The sequence below is a fragment of the Coenobita brevimanus genome, chromosome 93 (genome assembly GCF_032717465.1).
Source record: "Coenobita brevimanus isolate Jiangsu-jjx chromosome 93, ASM3271746v2, whole genome shotgun sequence".
NCBI lineage: Eukaryota > Metazoa > Arthropoda > Malacostraca > Decapoda > Coenobitidae > Coenobita > Coenobita brevimanus.
Genome location: NC_137046.1, coordinates 60,783,066 through 60,800,962, shown reverse-complemented (window position 1 = coordinate 60,800,962; position 17,897 = coordinate 60,783,066). Strand labels below are relative to the sequence as shown.

Genomic DNA, 17,897 nt, shown 5'->3' with positions numbered 1-17,897 from the left:
CTTGGATATAAACCTACACTGGCATAATCCAATTGGGGCACCTTAATTACTCAGTAAACCATCAGGCGCGATAATTTGGTTATATGGTTTCCGCCCCTCGTAGTAAATGGTTTCGTTTTTGTTTTTTCTGTGATTTCCATAGGTGTGTAAATCCTTGTTATAAAATACCTTTCTTGATGTTTATTTTTGCTTTTAAATACTGTATACAGTATTTCTAAGAAAATTTTTTATCTCCTTAGCTATGTATACAGCTTTCCCTAGCTTCACCCAGTTTACAGCACCAATTGTAAGAGAAAGGTGGAGAATGAAGAACTCACCCCTTACATATAACAAGTAGTGCTAGTACTGTACAGTACTCGGTGGAGAAAAGTTTATGCTAAAAAAAAAAAAAAAAAAAAAAAAAAAAAAAGACTGATGGAAGGGTAGGGAAGTGGTGGAACAAGTATACCGTAAAGTGAGGCAGTTCCATATGTATGGGTTAACTGCAAATAGTTTTCTTTTTCCTGATTTTTTATCATTTATTTCACTTTTTAAACATTTTTTAAGGTACAGTAGTAATGTTGTGTGCTCTTTAAACTTTGTCCACAATGTTCAGTGTAATAACTGTTGGTATACAGTACCATTGTTTGTTTGAATTTCATGTAACTGTCTGCTGTTGTCCCACATGCCTGGAATTTCCCTACTTTATGGTAGTAAAAGAGCATCCAAGTCAGAAAATTGCAGGCAGGTGGCTTATCAAATAACTGATTTTTTTTGTTTTTTAGATAGCATTAACCTGGTGAATCTGAGTGATGTCCTTTTAGTTATTTTTATTACTGCTGGATGATTTTATTCAGTTTAAGAAAGGTGGAGGTGGAGAGATCACATGAACAAAGATTTGAGACCGAAAGGCCTAACGGCAGGAAGCACAAGGCTGAACTGTATGACAAAAATTGGTCAGATGCATTGACCCTATATAGAAGAGGAAAAAGATGGAAGGGGAAGAAGAAGAAAGGTCATATGTATTGAATGGGTTAATTAAGGCTTATATAACCCTTTCACTTCAAAAAGTCTGTCCTAAGCTGGATGAAATTGTCTAGAGATGGCAAGAATAAAATGAAAAAGACCATTTTGGGGTAAATATGTTGGGAACTATGTGAACCAGTGTGATAAGTGTCTAAAGAAGCAAGAGAACTGCACAGATTTTTGTTCTCTCTCTCTTCCATTGGTCTGTATCCAGATACCTTAATCTCACTAGGCGTTGCTATGAACAAATTGCCACTTCAGTATGTTGCCTTGTCCTCTGCCATCATGCTGCTCTCCCATCAACTTTCACCACTTTAATGTGTATATTTAGCCTCACTCATGGTCTCCTTGTGTCTTCTTTTCCTCCTTCTACCGCACTCACTCACTCTTCTTGTCAGTCTCTCTTTCTCTCTCATATTGATGATAAAAATAAATTGCCTTTACTTTTTGGCAACCGTTGTATATTAGGAGACAATTTCTTTTCAGTGACAGTAAAAACAAAAACACTTGAGATGCATATCATCAGATTATTGGATTTACACAGTACTGTTTCCAGTAGATTATAATGAGGTTTTTCATATGCTTGGGATGCATCTGCATGGACAGTAAGTTGGCCCATGTAGGAGTGGAAGAGGATGGAAGGTTAGAAAGTTCACATTAGCTCGGTAGAGATTATTGTCCATTTGTAGCTTGTAGCTTGTTTCCTTTAGCTCAGTTTCAGAGTGAGATTGTACATCTGATATACATTCTTTCTGCAGCACTTTTTGATGACTAGCACCATATTGTAGTTTTATTTTCATCAGTTTGGTGATATCTTCACTTCTTTCTTGCTACCTGCAGACATTTATATGCATCTTTGAGAAAACTTGTAATGAAGGAGTAAATGAAGGCTATATCTAACCCCTTCACTTCAGAAAGATTATTTTAATCCAAACTAAATCATCTGATAGTAGTAAGGTTAAAATGAAAAGTACCTCGTCAGATTATATGCACAGTTTCTGCCAGTTATGCATTGTGATTTTTTCTGCCTGTAACTGTCGTGTGAGCTGTGATCTATCAGTAAAGATAATTGGCCACCCCCACCAAGAAAAGTGTGAAAAATAATGGAGCCCCAAACTTAACCACACATCCACTAAATTCACTGGGTAATGCTAAACTTTCAGAAGTATAGAAACTCATAAGATGGATTTCTTTGGAAATAATACTTGTGGTGTCCAAATGCTTTAGATCAGGGGTTCCCAACCTGGGGTAAATTACCCCAAGTGGGGTAATTTGGTCTTTTGTGAAGGGTAGTGGGGGAGGTAACAAAAAAAAAAAAAAATTAAAAATCATACCAGTTATGATAGACTTCGGACCTATACTAAAATTCAGAGATGAATGTTTAAAGTCATGTTTATTTTGTATCAGTGTTAATAATAAAAATAAATTACTCCTTGCAATAACCCTCTTGGTTTTAGCCTGACCTTTAATTAAGTCCTACATTCAAACTAAAATCTAGGCATCAAAATGTTATGCAGCTAAAATGCAATTGTGGAAACATAAGCAATGAGGGGTAATGAGTGAAGAGAGGTGTGGAAAATGGGGTAATGGGTAAATAAAGGTTGGGAACCCCTGCTTTAGATTAATGATGTGGCTATAGGCTTTTTGTGGATACATATATATATATATATATATATATATATATATATATATATATATGGAGCCTCTGTGGTACAGTGGTAGAGTGCGTTTCATACACTGGTGAACCAGGGTTTGCGCCCTGCCAGGGTAATAAACTTTGGGAGGGTTTACCCGGCCACGCATTGCATTGCCAGACACGAGGGGTGCTGTGGTTGAACCACAGCTTGCACCCAGTCGGCTTGTGCAGGCCGATTACACTTGGTTCACAGACTACACACACAATAAAAGCCACTACAATACTACAGTTACACTTACAAGCACTTCTCACCCTATATACAGTCTCTACCAGACAGCCCAAGCCACTTGGTAGACATACATTGGCTGTATCGTCCCAACTTCGGTCAGGATAGGTCGGTCCTGCAGTGGATACTCAGACGGCTGATGATCATGATGATGATGATGATATATATATATATATATATATATATATATATATTGTATATGCAGTATATATATTTAAAATAGAGGTGCTACACAAAAGTTCCAGTAATTTGAATATTGTAGGAAAATAAGTTACCTTACCTCCTAGTTCTCACTGTTGCCTTCGAAGGAGTCCCCATGGGCATGTATACAGTGGTCCCAGCATTTTTTCCACGAGTCCATGCATCCCTGGAAGGCTCCAGGCATGATGGTCTTGAGCACCTCCTGCGATTCTGTCTGGATCTCCTCAATCGACTCATATCGACACCCTTTCAGTCGTGATTTAACTTGGGAAACAGGAAAAAGTCGCAGGGGGCAAGGTCAGGCAAATAGGGTGGGTGGGGAATGAGTACCTTGTTAGTGGAAGCCAGGAACTGCCGGACAGCAATTGATGAGTGGGTTGGGGTGTTGTCATGATGCAGGACCCAGTCCTTATTCTTCCACTGCCCTGGACGTTTGTGGCAGATGTTCACCTTCAGACGCTGCAAAACTTCACAGTAAAATTTTCCGCTGACAGATTGACTGGATGGGACGAATTCCTCATGAACAATCCCTTGGATATCGAAGAAAATGATCAACATCGTCTTGACATTGCTGCGCCATTGCAGAACCGCCAAACCACCTATGCACCACATAACAATCGTAGCTCAACAACACGTTCGCTCACAGACACGGCCAGGGCCACTCTGACTCACAAGGGGTGCTGCTGACTCCTCCTAGTGGCAAAAGGCAAAACTGCAAACAGTTGGCACCCGCTGTTCAAGTTACTGGAACTTTTGGGTAGTACCTCGTATACACACACACACATCTCATCTCATCTCACCAGCCGTTTGAGTGTCCACTGCAGGACTGGCCTACCCCGACTGAACTGGGGACGATACAGCCAATGTATGTCTACTTAGTGGCATAGGCTGTCTGGTAGAGACTGTATGTGAGTTGAGAAGTGCTTGTAAGTGTAATTGTTGTGTTGGAGTGGCTTTGGATGTGTGTGTAGTCTGTGAACCAAGTGTAATTGGCCTCGCGCAAGCCAACTGGGTGCAAACATACTTTACAGTATGCGACACTGGTTCAACCACAGCACCCCTTGAGTCCACCAATGCAGTACCTGGCACGAAGAACGCTCCCAAAGTTTATTATCCTGGCGAGGCGCGAACCCTCGTTCTTCAGTGTACGAAAACGCATACTTTACCACTGTACCACAGAGGCTCATATATATATATATATATATATATACATATATATATATGTATTTACACGAGGTGCTACCCAAAAGGTCCAGTAATTTGAATAGAGGGAGCCAACCATTTGCAGTTTTGCCTTTTGCCGCTAGGAGTCAGCAGCACCCCTTGTGCGTCAGTGTGGCCCTGGCCGTGTCTGTGAGTAGACGTATTGTTGAGCTATGCTTACTATTGTAACGTGGTGTGTAGGTGGTTTGGCGGTTCTGTAATGGCGCAGCAATGTCAAGTCGATGTTGATCGTTTTCTTCGATATCTAAGGGGTTGTTCACAAGGAATTCGTCCCACCCAGTCAATCTGTCAGCGGAAAGTTTTACAGTGAAGTTTTGCAGTGTCTGAGGGAGAACATCCACCACAAAGGTCCAGAACAGTGGAAGAACAAGGACTGGGTCCTGCGTCATGACAACGCCCCCGCCCACACATAAATTGCTGTCCGGCAGCTCCTGGCTTCCACTAACGCTGTACTCATTCCCCACCCACCCTGTTCGCCTGACCTTGCCCCCGGCAACTTTTTCCTTTCCCAAGCTGAAATTACGACTGAAAGGGCGTCGATTTGACTCAATTGAGGAGATCCAGACAGAATCGCAGGAGGTGCTTAAGACCATCATGCCTGAAGTCTTCCAGGGATGCATGGGCACGTGGAAAAAGCGCTGCGATCACTGTATACATGCCCAAGGGGACTACTTCGAAGGCAACAGTGAGAACTAGGAGGTAAGGAAACTTATTTTCCTACAATATTCAAATTACTGGAACTTTTGGGTAGCACCTCGTTTATTATGTATATATAACTGTTTTATATAATTGTACTCTCCAGTACTCAGGAAAAGTTACTTTAGAGTTTATGTACAATATTCAACACGTGATTTTTCAAGTCATTACAAACTACTGTATCATATAATATAATTTTAGAACACAGCTGTCGGTTCAGTATTTAGTAGTGCACATTATCACCTGCATTCTAGTCAGTTAGCAAGCATTCCATTCTACTACTGTAGTTTATATTTAAGAGTTCAGTAACTTGGATTTGTAAAGCTGTGGAGGACAGATTTTGTATCTCGGATGATCTGTGTCAGTTGAGACTGGTTTTAAGAATTTATGCCTCATTACACAGTGGAGACTAATTCACATAATATAAGTACTTTGGACTGACTCTCACAAGCATCTTTGCTTGTTCTGTATTTTATTGCAATAAACTATACTGTACAGTGCTGTAGTTCTTCCTACACATTAGTAAAGTTATCCTTCTATCGATATATTGTCCTATATACTGCTCCATCAGGAGCATATAGGGGCCCAGGACTAGGCAAGATCGATCAGTCACCCACCCCTAGGTGATACTATGTTAGGAATGAATCCCAACCATCCTGTGTATGTAAATCCTTTAGGCTACATCCAGTTGGATTACCTTACCCCACTAGACCACTAGGTATCCACTTGGCTATATAAGGTAGATATCACCCAGTGTTGTAAATGGTTTCTTGGACCACCAGAAACCATTTTGCTTGTCACTGCTTATTCAGTGCAGGTAGCAGTACATCAGGTTAAGTGGATGGTGGCTGCCCCCACCTGCTACATTAGTTTGGTGCATTATAGCACAGTACTTATTGGTGGTAGGTGGTGGCGACCATCATCCACTCACTTGATGTAGTGCTGCCTACTTCTTCCTTAGCCTTTATCATTCTTTTTCTGTGCCTGTCCTCCTCTCTTCCTATTTCTCCCATCTTTCCTGTCATTTCTTATTGCTTTTCTTTCCTTTACAGGTGGCTTTACATTGAGTGACAAGCCAAATGGTTTCCTGTAAGCCAAGAAACCATTTACAACGCTGGGTGGTAACCATATAACCAAATCATACGTGCTCCCTACGTGTCAGCAAGTGGGTTGGTGGAGGGTTAGTGCCCCTCCCCGTAAAACAAATAACTCAAATGGCCACCCTTTACGGGATTATGACGTCTGGCAATAGATAGATAGATAGACTTATCTAATCTAATGCAGCAATAGAAAGGATTAGAATAATAATACAATACAGTGTTAATGTGACTGCTTGTGTAGAAACCTAATACAGTATTGGTATGAGTGACTTCAGGTGGGAAACAACTAAAATGGAAATACAGTATAGTGAGGGAAACAAAACATTTGTCGAACTAATTGGTCAAAAATTATCGTCAATTTTTAAGTCTAATAATTGAAGTTGAGTAAAAGCTAGGGCAGGGTAAGGAGTAGCAATGTCCAGACAGCCAAAATTTGCCCAGTTCAATGGGCCATGCTTCCATTCACTAATCATTCAAGCCCCCGGAAACCTGGCTCTATCGGATACGCCAAAAACATTGACCGCCTTCTATAGCTTCGCAGATACGTATCCGATTGAGTCAATCAGGACTCAGGGTGCGGATGCTCAAAACTTTAGTCCCGGTCGTTGCTCGCCAGCGAAGTCATCAGTTATGTTCACAATGGCTGCCGTCTGCGATGTTCGAAACAGTTTGGTCGCCATGTTGTGACGTCAGCGGGACTATCTCTGGTCGCAACTCCATGAAAATTTACGACTGGTACCGAGCAGTCCTAAAGCCCATTCAGCACGATCGTAAGGAAGCTTTGAGCCTCTCATCAGCGTTATCTACCCCTCAAAACATTAGTTAAGGCAAGTGTTGGTAATACATACAAGCATATAGCGGTATTTTATTATGGCAAGGATCACAGGGCTCTCTCTCATGCATGATTTGAGCTTGGTTATCGAGTTTTAAGTGACTAGCTATTGATGCCTCTTATGAATTGTAGATGTGCAGCATAATTTTATCTCATAAGACTGTGAATGCCTCTCTATGATGCCACATATTTGCTGTAAAATGTAGGCCACTCATATATTTTCATTAGGTATGGCATGTGAGCTTTTTTGCTTCTACAAACCCTCGTTCTAAGTTAGATGTGGGCAGAACTGGTATTTTTTCCGGTATATTACACTTTAGGACAACAGGAACTTCACATTTTAACCTCCATTCTCTAGAGTATGCTTATTGAATTCCAGAGGTGTCCTAAACTGTTAATTTACTTTCTTTTTTTTCCTTTAGGGACTTTTCATTACCTCACAATTTTATTATGACAAGTATGGGCTGTGAAGTGATAGGTTAGGGTCTTTAGGTAAGGATAGAGTAAATGTTTACAAGTGCACCTGCCTTATGGTAATGAATTTGATATAGCTCAATAGGTATATCTTGATGTCTGCGTCAAATTATTCTAATTAATCCATGGCAAAATAAGTCTTTGAGATATTAACAAAAACCCACCACCACTTTGCACTTAGCTTAAAACCTAACCTAACCTACCCTATAGTCTAATCAGAAGCCTAACCTAACATTACTTAACTGCACCCCACTGACCTAAAAACAACTTATCACCGTAATCATGAGGCCTTGGCTTGACAACCTCCATGCAGGTTTGGGGTTTAGGTTAGGTTAGTTAATTTAGGTTGATTAGGTTAGATTGGGACTAAAACATTGTTAGATAGGCCTAATGGTTATTAAAAAATATAAAATGTCAAAGATTATAAATTAGAAAAGAAAAACATTGCAAAACAGGTCTTAAGGAAAAAATTTCCAGTTTATTGACTAAACTGAATGCTTGAATTTTGTTTTTACGTCCGAAACATCACGTTGAATTCTACTGACAGCATTGACAGGATCAGTAACATACTGCCAAGCTGCCGCCTTCATCCTGACTTATGTTGCGGCACTGTCAGATGAAAATTTTCCCAATATAATGTCTTGCTTCTCTGCAACACTTGTTGCCATAGCCAGCAGCTTTGCATCAGTGAAGTTTGGGCGCCGAGGTCTCTTGGCTTTAGGTTCACCTTCCATTGTGCAGTAGGCTAGTATTAGCAGACAGAGAGGCGTGTGGCGAGTATCTCTGGCAGTGATATTTGTTGTTACCAGCATGCACGTGTTGTCCGTTAGAAACAACCTCCTTGATTCTTATTGGCTGCCTTTTTTGTTACATTGATTCTCATTGGTTGCGATCAGATCAGCTGGCGAACTGCCTGCCCTCTGCCACATGATGGGACTAACACTTATAGGCTACCCGCCCTACGACTGACCTCTTCTCGTTTGAACATTGGTGGAGGTGGTCAGTCATAAGGCGGGAATAACTTATGACGGGACTAGAGGAGCGACCATCGACGGCGGGACTGAGATATGACCAGTTTTGAGCATCCGGCCCCTGCCACGTTGAAAAAGGGTGCCAAATCCCTGATCATGCACTTCTCACAACATTCATCCAGCCAGCTCGATCTCTTGTCAGTTCCCTAGCCTCACCGACTTCCAAACCTCTCTTCCTCACACACGTATCTACCATATCTCTCCACCTTTTCCTTGGCCTACCTCGCCTCCTCCCTCCTTCAGATTCGCTCAGATATACCTTTTTCACCACTCTATTGTTATCCATTCTCTCCACATGACCATACCATCTCAGTACACTCTCTTCGATTCTGTTGTCCACCGACTTCCTCACTCCATATCTTTCACGAATCACATTATTTCGTATCCTATCCACCCTCTGTACTCCACATACATTCCTCAGCAGTCCCATATCCACTGCTCTTATTCTTGACTTTTCATTTTCATGCCACACCATAGTCTCACACCCATATGTTAAAGTTTGCACTAACACTCCTTCATGCAAGCCTCGTGCAGCTGTAACACTCAAGCTGCATATATATATATATATATATATATATATATATATATATATATATATATATATATATATATATATATATATATATATATATATATTGCTAGACGCCTCAATGCCGCAAGGGGTGGCCACAAACTAATCGGCTCCACGTCTCCCTGTTCAATGCCACTTCACTGCCTAGCTCCCAGCTCACCTCCCCCTCTCATATACCTCTCCACTCCATCCCTCCATCTCCTCCTCGGCCTCTCTCTCCTCCTCCCCTTCCACCTCACTCGCATACACTGTCTTTGTCTCTCACTGTCCATCCTCTCCACATGGCCAGCTCAGTGTATTCTTTCTAACACTTTCTATCACATCCACATCCACACCACAACACTCCTTCATCTCCTCATTTGTCAGTCTCTCTCTCCACGTACCTCCACGTGCTCCTCTCAAATAACAGATTTCCACTGCTGTCACTCTTGACTTGTGTCCTTCCAACAAGGTCCAAGCTTCACTTAGGGTTGGAATCATAATACTGTCATGCAGTGACTTTTTTACTTGCATGCTTACTTCCCTGTTCCTTATCACTGCATTCCAAGAACCTGCAATCTTTCTTCCCTGTTGTGCCCTGTCAAGCACTTCACCCTCCAAACTTCCATCCTTACTTATCACACTATCCAGGTACTTAAATGTACTTACATTTTCCATTTCCTCCTCATCCAGCCCCACTGTACATCCAGTGACTTCATTTCTCTCGAAGACCACAACTTTTCCCTACATTCACCTTTCGATACCGTTTCTTACACACACTTCCAAACTCATAGACCAAGCCTTGTAGTTCCCCTTCGTCTTCACATAATACAGCATCACCCGCAAACAACAGTACAGGGAATTTCCAAACACTGCCCTCTCCTATTAGGGTCGCTCCAACATCCACTGCCCTACCTTGTATATCTTTTATAACCCCATCCATATACAAGTTGAACAACCATGGGGACATGACACATCCCAGTTTCAATTCAACATTCAGATATAAAAAAATCACTCGGTTCATTATCCACATGCACTGCAGCCTTAGCATATATATATATATATATATATGTATATCTATATCTATATATATATATATATATATATATATATATATATATATATATATATATATATATATATATATATATATATATATATATATATACACACACACACACACACACACACACACAACAGTGTACAGTCCATAATCTATGATCCTTACTCTTCAGATTCTCAGTTATTAAGATTTATTTTCAGTTGTGTTACTGTATGATAAACTATTGGAGGTTGGATGAATAAGCTGCAAAATGGAAAACATTATTGATGATGATAATACACTACATCCGGGTATAAATCTATATATAGTTACGTTCAAGGTATATTGTGACACTGACAGCATCTGATGTTTGCCAGTCATGATATAAAAAACTGTCAGTACTGTACCTAGGCAGTGCAAGTCTTCTGGTGGTAGACACAAAGACTTGTGTTCTCGTTCACTTTTGCGGCTTTCTTGCAGCTCACCCGTACCACTTTATATTTATTTAGCACATTAGCATCCTTTTATACTGTCTGATATTTATGCTACCTGTGTCTGTATAAAAAGACCTAAGTAACAAAAGAAGGACACTAATATGCAAGAGAAATCTCATAAGACAGATGTCCTGGAATGCCTCGTATCATGAGTAAAGGGGCAAAGTTTTTTTTTTTTTTTTTTTTGTCTGACTCTGGGCATAGGCTTCACAGCCTGCTCTCAAGGCCCAGTAGTCCTCCTACATACCATACACCTCTACATGTCACCACTTCGGCGCTAATACCCACCGTCCATATTGAATACATGCTAGGGCTGTCTCATACAGGACTGGTGTATTGGTTTTAGCGTGTTGTCAACTGAATGCTGTTTTCTCTGGAACCATATGTAGTTACTGGTAAACACAAAATGTGCAGTAGACTGACAGCTGTTCGGGTGTTTTCAAGTCGTCTGCTGGTCAATATGATGTATCTTGTGAACTGACACCTGTTTGGGTGTTTTCTTGTCAGGAAGATACACGGGTGCCAAGCTTGTAAACCTTCTGGTGGTAGATACAGTACAGAGTGTGGTGTGGGTTGTTGGTTGTTTGGGTGTTATCCTTGCAAGTCTTCTGCAGCTAAACACAGTGTGCAGTAGGCTACTCTGACAGCTGTTTGTGTAATTTCTTGTCAGTTAGATGGCTCTTTGGATGGAAGCAGGAGATCAGTCCAGTCAGGATAGATTTTCTTCTTCATCCTAAGGCAGTATCGGCTCAAGCTGGGATATACCTCTGCCGGTGATACAGCATTATGAAAGCTATTAAGGATCCTGTTATAATAGTAATACAGTAATACAATTGACTTCATTTAAAATACCATGGATTTCATTCACTGACTCATGTACTATGGGTCACGAAAGTATCGGTGGACAGGGGGCCCGATGCTTACCGAAAACATTGGAGCAACTGCTGTTGTTTATATAAACATAACATTTGCTATATGTTTGCAGGAGTATATCGCTAGTTGGCGATATAATCCCAACATCAGGGCTACCAGTGTGTGGTAGGTCGGACAGTAATATTTCAGTGACCTACGTTCTGTGGTCTCAAACGATTCATGCATATTGTGCACCGATACTTTTGTGACCCATAGTACAATACATTAGCAGTAATATAATATACAGTATACTAATGCAAGTTTCTGTGCAATGCGTATACAGAATCATAGTGTATGTGTGTGTGTGTGTGTTTTATTACAGTGACACTAACTCCTGTCAAGATAAGTTCCGAAATACTACCTACAGGCGTTCCTTTGCTGTAAAACTATACCCGCAATTTCCCTTCAGTCAGGAAATGAGGTGGAGAAACTCTGGCTTACAAGTAAACATATACAGTACACATATATCACTGTGTAACCATCAAGTTTTACCAAAATCAAAAGCCTGGTAGCGTGTATCTTGTGAGATTACATGATAGACAGACAGACAAAAGGTAGGTCGGTAGACAGATAGACTAGCCTTCCACTGTCGTGTCATTTAACAAGGGCCTGCTAGCTGGTTCCTGGTGTTTATAGGATACCCCCCCTCCACACACACACACACACACACACACACACACACACACACACACACACACACACACACACACACACACACACACACACACACACACACATTGATTGATAAATAGATAGTATCCATCCAGCGTAGCGTCTTACCAGTAACTAGGGCCTGGTAGCGTGTTCCTGGTGCGTTCCACATGAGCTGCGCCAACTGTCCAAACACTGAGCAATCCGTCCTGCAAGGCTCCTCTCCACCGAAGAAGTCATCCTCACCTGAAACAACGTATCGATGAATAACCAAGATGAACATTACCACCTACCGTATCATATGGGAACCGATGCGTTAACTAATTGTTCGTTTGTTATAATATTGTTCACCCTTCTCTTGTGAATAACAAAAGTTCCTCTCCACTGGAGTCATCCTTGCCTACAATACTGTAAAGACTCGATAAATAGCCAAGACAAATTTTACCACGTATCAGGCGGGAGTTTGTGTCTGTTCGTTTGTCATTATTTTGTACTTCCTGCGATAAAGAAAAAGAAATGACTGATTTTCTACTGCAACACAGCATAGCAATTCAAAACCGAAGTGAACTGACAACCTATTACAGCCGGGACATATGCCGTATGGTTTATGTCATCATTTTGTGCATTCTGTACATAACAAGCGCTTCTTTCAGCTTTCTACCAACTTTGTAGCATGAAACCTTTAGAATATTTGAAACAGTCAATTTTTTCTTGCTTGACCATATTATCAACAGATTAAGGCACATAAGTGATCATCCTGTGGAGAGTGTTTCGGCTATCTTTACGTCATGTCGGACAAACACAGACCCAGTCATTGTAGTTCAAGTCATCTCTGTCACCTTATTTATTTCGGGGGGACAGGGAGAGATGGAGGAGGAGGTAGTAATTGCTGCAGACATTCGATGATCATTTTTATTTTATCACAGAACTACCAGAATATTTAGTTATATCACTGAGAGTTTTATTTGTACGGATGCATCACATGCATAGACTACACCAACGTCCATATACAATGCACGTCATGAAACTCACCCAGAACCGCAGCCAGAGTGTCACAGTCTTTCCTGCAGATTTGGTAGATTTCCTCAGGAGTATAGAGACCAATGCCGTGCTGCTGCGAGCGTTGCTTCATACCGAGTACCATGAACTTTGGGAACATAAAATTCATGAAGGATCCGAAATCCTGAGTGCTGAGGATGGAGCGGCAGCCGTCTAGCCAGTAGCGCCATGTCATGATACACCTGTACCGAGGGAGATTAACAGACATTAAAAATCTATTGTCACTTATTTTTGTTTTTGATGGAAGAACTAGAGACAAGGGGACGTTCTAGACTGTCATTTATTCCCACTTCTCTCTAAAAAGAAACGATAATCTTTCGTAGCTAATATTTGTAAACACACACACACACACACACACACACACACACACACACACACACACACACACACACACACACACACACACACACACACACACACACACACACACACACACACACACACACACACACACACAATTTTACTGCATATACTGACAGCTCAAACGCGTATTTTGTTCACAAGGTACACCTAAAATCAAAATGTGTCCTATATGCATCAAAGATTGATCAGTTCAGTGTTATTATTTGCACAAGTTCATTATTTAGACCACGCGTGACTTTCGCATCCCACTTCGGACGAGCCTTTCGCCTGACCTTTCAGTTCTCACCCTTCCCTCGATAACCATGACTTCACCCGTATCTCCCTGTTCTTCGCGACAAAAGTGAGGCGCCGCGGTCAAGAGAGCAAGAGCAACGCAGCCCCAGTGTCCCAGAGTGTTTTAGTTTTGAGGACACATGACTTTCTTCATATCTGGACACGAAAACAATTACTTCTCTGTGGAAATTCTATCTACTCTTTAGTTGAGAAGAAGAAAACACCGCAGCCTTGTATCCCAATGTATCTCTCCGTCCCTCCCAGTAATACAAGAGCCATACCGTATATACACACCAGAAGAGGTGTTCGTCAGCCAACACTCTGAGGGCCTCTAGACAGGCCGTCTTCTGGGTGTCCAGGGGAGAGTTCAAGTCCACATTAAATCGACGACTGAGTTCATCCAGGATAAACTCCGAGTCGCCCAAATCATCGCCATTGATTGTGATCCACGGGCACTTGTGTCGGGGTCCAAAGGGTGTTTTAGTGTCAACCTAGACAATGAAAGGATGTATTTGATTAATGACTGAGGTTAGAACTAAGTACAATAACAACATATACAGAACGAAGTAAAATGACAAGATGAATAGATACAAGTAAAATGAAAAGATATTTAATTAAAGACTGAAGTTAGAAATAAATAAAATAAATAGATGTACAGAACGAAGTAAAAATGAAAATATATATTTCATTAAGGACTGGAGTTAGAAAAAAAAAAAAAGAACGATAATTGCTATCCCTAGCAACAGGCTACTTTGATTTGGCTGTATAATTCACACACACACACACACACACACACACACACACACACACACACACACACACACACACACACACACACACACACACACACACACACACACACACACACACACACACACACACCAGTACACTAGTCTGTCACTAACCTTATACTGGATGTTGGCCAGCCTGAGGAAACACTCCACCTTGAGGGCGTACGGGCTAAGGTTGGGACAAGTCTTTCCCCTGACGAACTGATGCAGCAAAACCACGTCCTTCCCAACGCTGTCCCACTCACGCCTTAACACCATAAATGCACCATCAATACACTATAAATATACCATGAATACGCCATAAATACACCATGAATACAGGAAATATTATATGTACACAGTAAAGAGTCTCAACAGGAAATACTACAAGGACAGGGTAAACAATATCAACGGGGTATCGTTAGTTTCATAATTTCACACAAGCTGAGAGAGAGAGAGAGAGAGAGAGAGAGAGAGAGAGAGAGAGAGAGAGAGAGAGAGAGAGAGGGGGAGGGAGAGAGCAGTAAATCACCCACTTACACATCATATTTACCTGTGTTTGTGTTTCCTAAACTTGCTGGCCATTTTCCACGCAAGCAGGAGCCCCAGGGAGCCTGCGAGGATGGTCTGGTAATATGGAAACTAATGAAGAGATCCATTGCGGGTGTATGAGGTACAAAATGAAAAAATAAATTGATATTATATAATAAGTCTTCGTTATATCCTGGTGATGAATGCTGGAAAACAACGGGAAATTTAGTTTTGTAGGTTTACTGGATAATGAACGCTTTACTCGTTATTAGTTTCCTTCTGTATAAATATTTAATTCCCGATTCGAATGCGTGGGGTACGTCCATTGCCTGGGAGTATAATTTGCACGTAACACCTAAGCACCCTGTTCTTACTGATTCAACTGATGTCGATAATAAAAGGATATAAACGGCATCTATCTATCTATCTATAGCCCGACGCCCTAATCCCGCAAAGGGTGGCCGCAGACAAAACGCATCCAAGTCGCTCTGTCACCCACCATTTGACTGCCCTCCCCCCCAACTCACTCTCCCCCTCCTTCATATACCTCTCAACTCCATCCCTCCACCTCATCCTCGGTCTTCTCCTCCCTCTCCCTCCCTCCACTTCACCTACATACACCCTCTTAGTCAGTCTTTCACTCTCCATTCTCTCCACATGCCCAAACCACCTCAGTGTATTTCTCCTAATTCTCTCAGCCACATCCACATCCACCCCATAACGTTCCTTCACTTGTTCATTTGTCAACCTGTCCCTCCATGGACGAATATTAAGATGTAGTTGGAAAAATAAATCGCTAAGGAATAAGTATTACAAAGTCTCCTATGCTACCTTGAAGACGGATTGTCCCCTCCCGACAGATTCCAGCTGGGAAGGGGTGGGGGTCATTGATTATATACTACAATTGGCCTCACACACACACACACACACACACACACACACACACACACACACACACACACACACACACACACACGATGGGGGGGGGGTTTAATTTCACGACACGAGAGGCGCCTAATCTTGCCTCTCCCAGATTATTTCCTTCCTTCCCACCACGAGCCCCCCAAGACCACTACATCCATCCCAGTCCTTCCTCTGCATGGCTGGCCGCTGAGGTACTGACGATTTGGGCGACACTCCTCTTTTTAATTCCCTCAGTCCTGTTACTTTTTCTTTCATTTTATTCTTGCTGTTTATTAATCAAGTCAGGTCAAATCCTTCAGAAGTGTAGGATTCTTCAGAAATATTGGATCCTTCAGAAATATAGGATAATTATTATAAAATACAGGATCCTTCAGAAATACAGGATCATTCAAAAATTCAGCATCCTTCAGAAATGTAGGGTGTATAGGAGTGATGAGGTCTTTCCTGCTGATCATAGGCTTTTGTTACTACTTTCAACCCGTAAGCCAAACCTGAGAAAACACCAAGATGCCACCTAAAATAATTCCATGTGTGTGTGTGTGTGTGTGTGTGTGTGTGTGTGTGTGTGTGTTATAACCTGTATATTTATCCTCACTGACTCTTATCTTAGTATGGTACGCTACAGATAAGACAACAATCACGCGTGTCATTCTAAGCACTTGAATCTGAATATCAAATGCATTTAAAAAAAAAGAGTAAATTTGTCGTTTCGGCCATTCAGTAACTTGATACGAAACAAAATTTCCAACTTTTGTTTGTGATTTAACAGATTTTTATTCATGTTTCTTTACAATATCAAGCCCAATCAACTTTAAAAACAAGTGATTTTTTAAAGGGAACGGATGATCTAATGCAAAAACAAAACCGTCACATAACTTAGGTTTCGATGCCAAAACAGAGGCCACAAAAAGGGAGTGAAGGTTTAAATACGAAGGAAATTGAGGCAATAGATACAAACTTAACCTAATGTAACCCAACCTAACTTAACCTAACGTAACCTAACCTAACTTAACCCAACCTAACTTACTCTAATCCTGGCCAACCATACCTTAATATGGATCCAGTCCACGCTGACGATGATCAGTCTCATCCTTTTCGTTTTCTACTTTGCTTTCGGCAAGAGGAATGTGCACCGGAACACGAGCTTTTTGTTGGAGTGTGGAGAGGGTAGACTTTTGCAGGCTCGAGTGGAAAGTTCGAGGAGGAGGATTTATAGTTCACTGTTCTCGCACTGGTTGAGAATGAGAAAGGTGGAATTTTGCCGCGTCGAGTGGGAAGTTCGAGGAAGAGGATTTTTTGTTCACTGTTCTCGCACTGGTCGAGGAAGACGCACCGGTATCACTGCCTCAGGTCTCCAGCGTACTCAGAGCTGCCTTTGCATCAGTACGCATGCGCTAGGGTGGAGGGAGAAGGAGCTGGGCACGATGGATGCTTTAACCGAGCCCAATTAACTCGATTTAACCTACCCTAACCTGATCTAAAGTAACTTACTCTAAAAATCAAGTCTGGGAGCTGCCAACATCTGCCAGGCTTCTGTGTGTGTGTGTGTGTGTGTGTGTGTGTGTGTGTGTGTGTGTGTGTGTGTGTGTGTGTGTGTGTGTGTGTGTGTGTGTGTGTGTATGTGTGTGTGTCTAAGTTAGATTTAGTTAGGCTACCTTAGATCAATTTAAGCTCGGTTATCAACAAGCCTCTCTCAGTCCTCCGTCCTTCCTCCCTGGCTCATGTGTGGTGTGTACTGAGCATGGTGAAGTACTGAGCCCATCACACCGGCTGAGGGTCTAAAAATAAGTGCGTGTAAAATTAGACCAATGTAGTACAAACAGGGGAAGGCGTACGTCAGGGA

General features: G+C 41.6%; 1 protein-coding gene across 1 annotated transcript; it reads right to left on the bottom strand.

Annotated features, from left to right (window-relative positions):
* Positions 1 to 11,237: 11,237 nt before the first annotated feature.
* LOC145412455 (failed axon connections homolog) lies at positions 11,238 to 17,144 on the bottom strand. The gene is made up of 7 exons (XM_080282340.1): positions 17,103 to 17,144; positions 15,153 to 15,226; positions 14,735 to 14,867; positions 14,124 to 14,320; positions 13,167 to 13,375; positions 12,264 to 12,380; positions 11,238 to 11,338 (listed from the first exon to the last, which is right to left on the bottom strand). Exons 1-7 carry the CDS (start codon positions 17,142 to 17,144, stop codon positions 11,238 to 11,240), a joined length of 873 nt encoding a protein of 290 aa, XP_080138466.1.
* Positions 17,145 to 17,897: the final 753 nt, after the last annotated feature.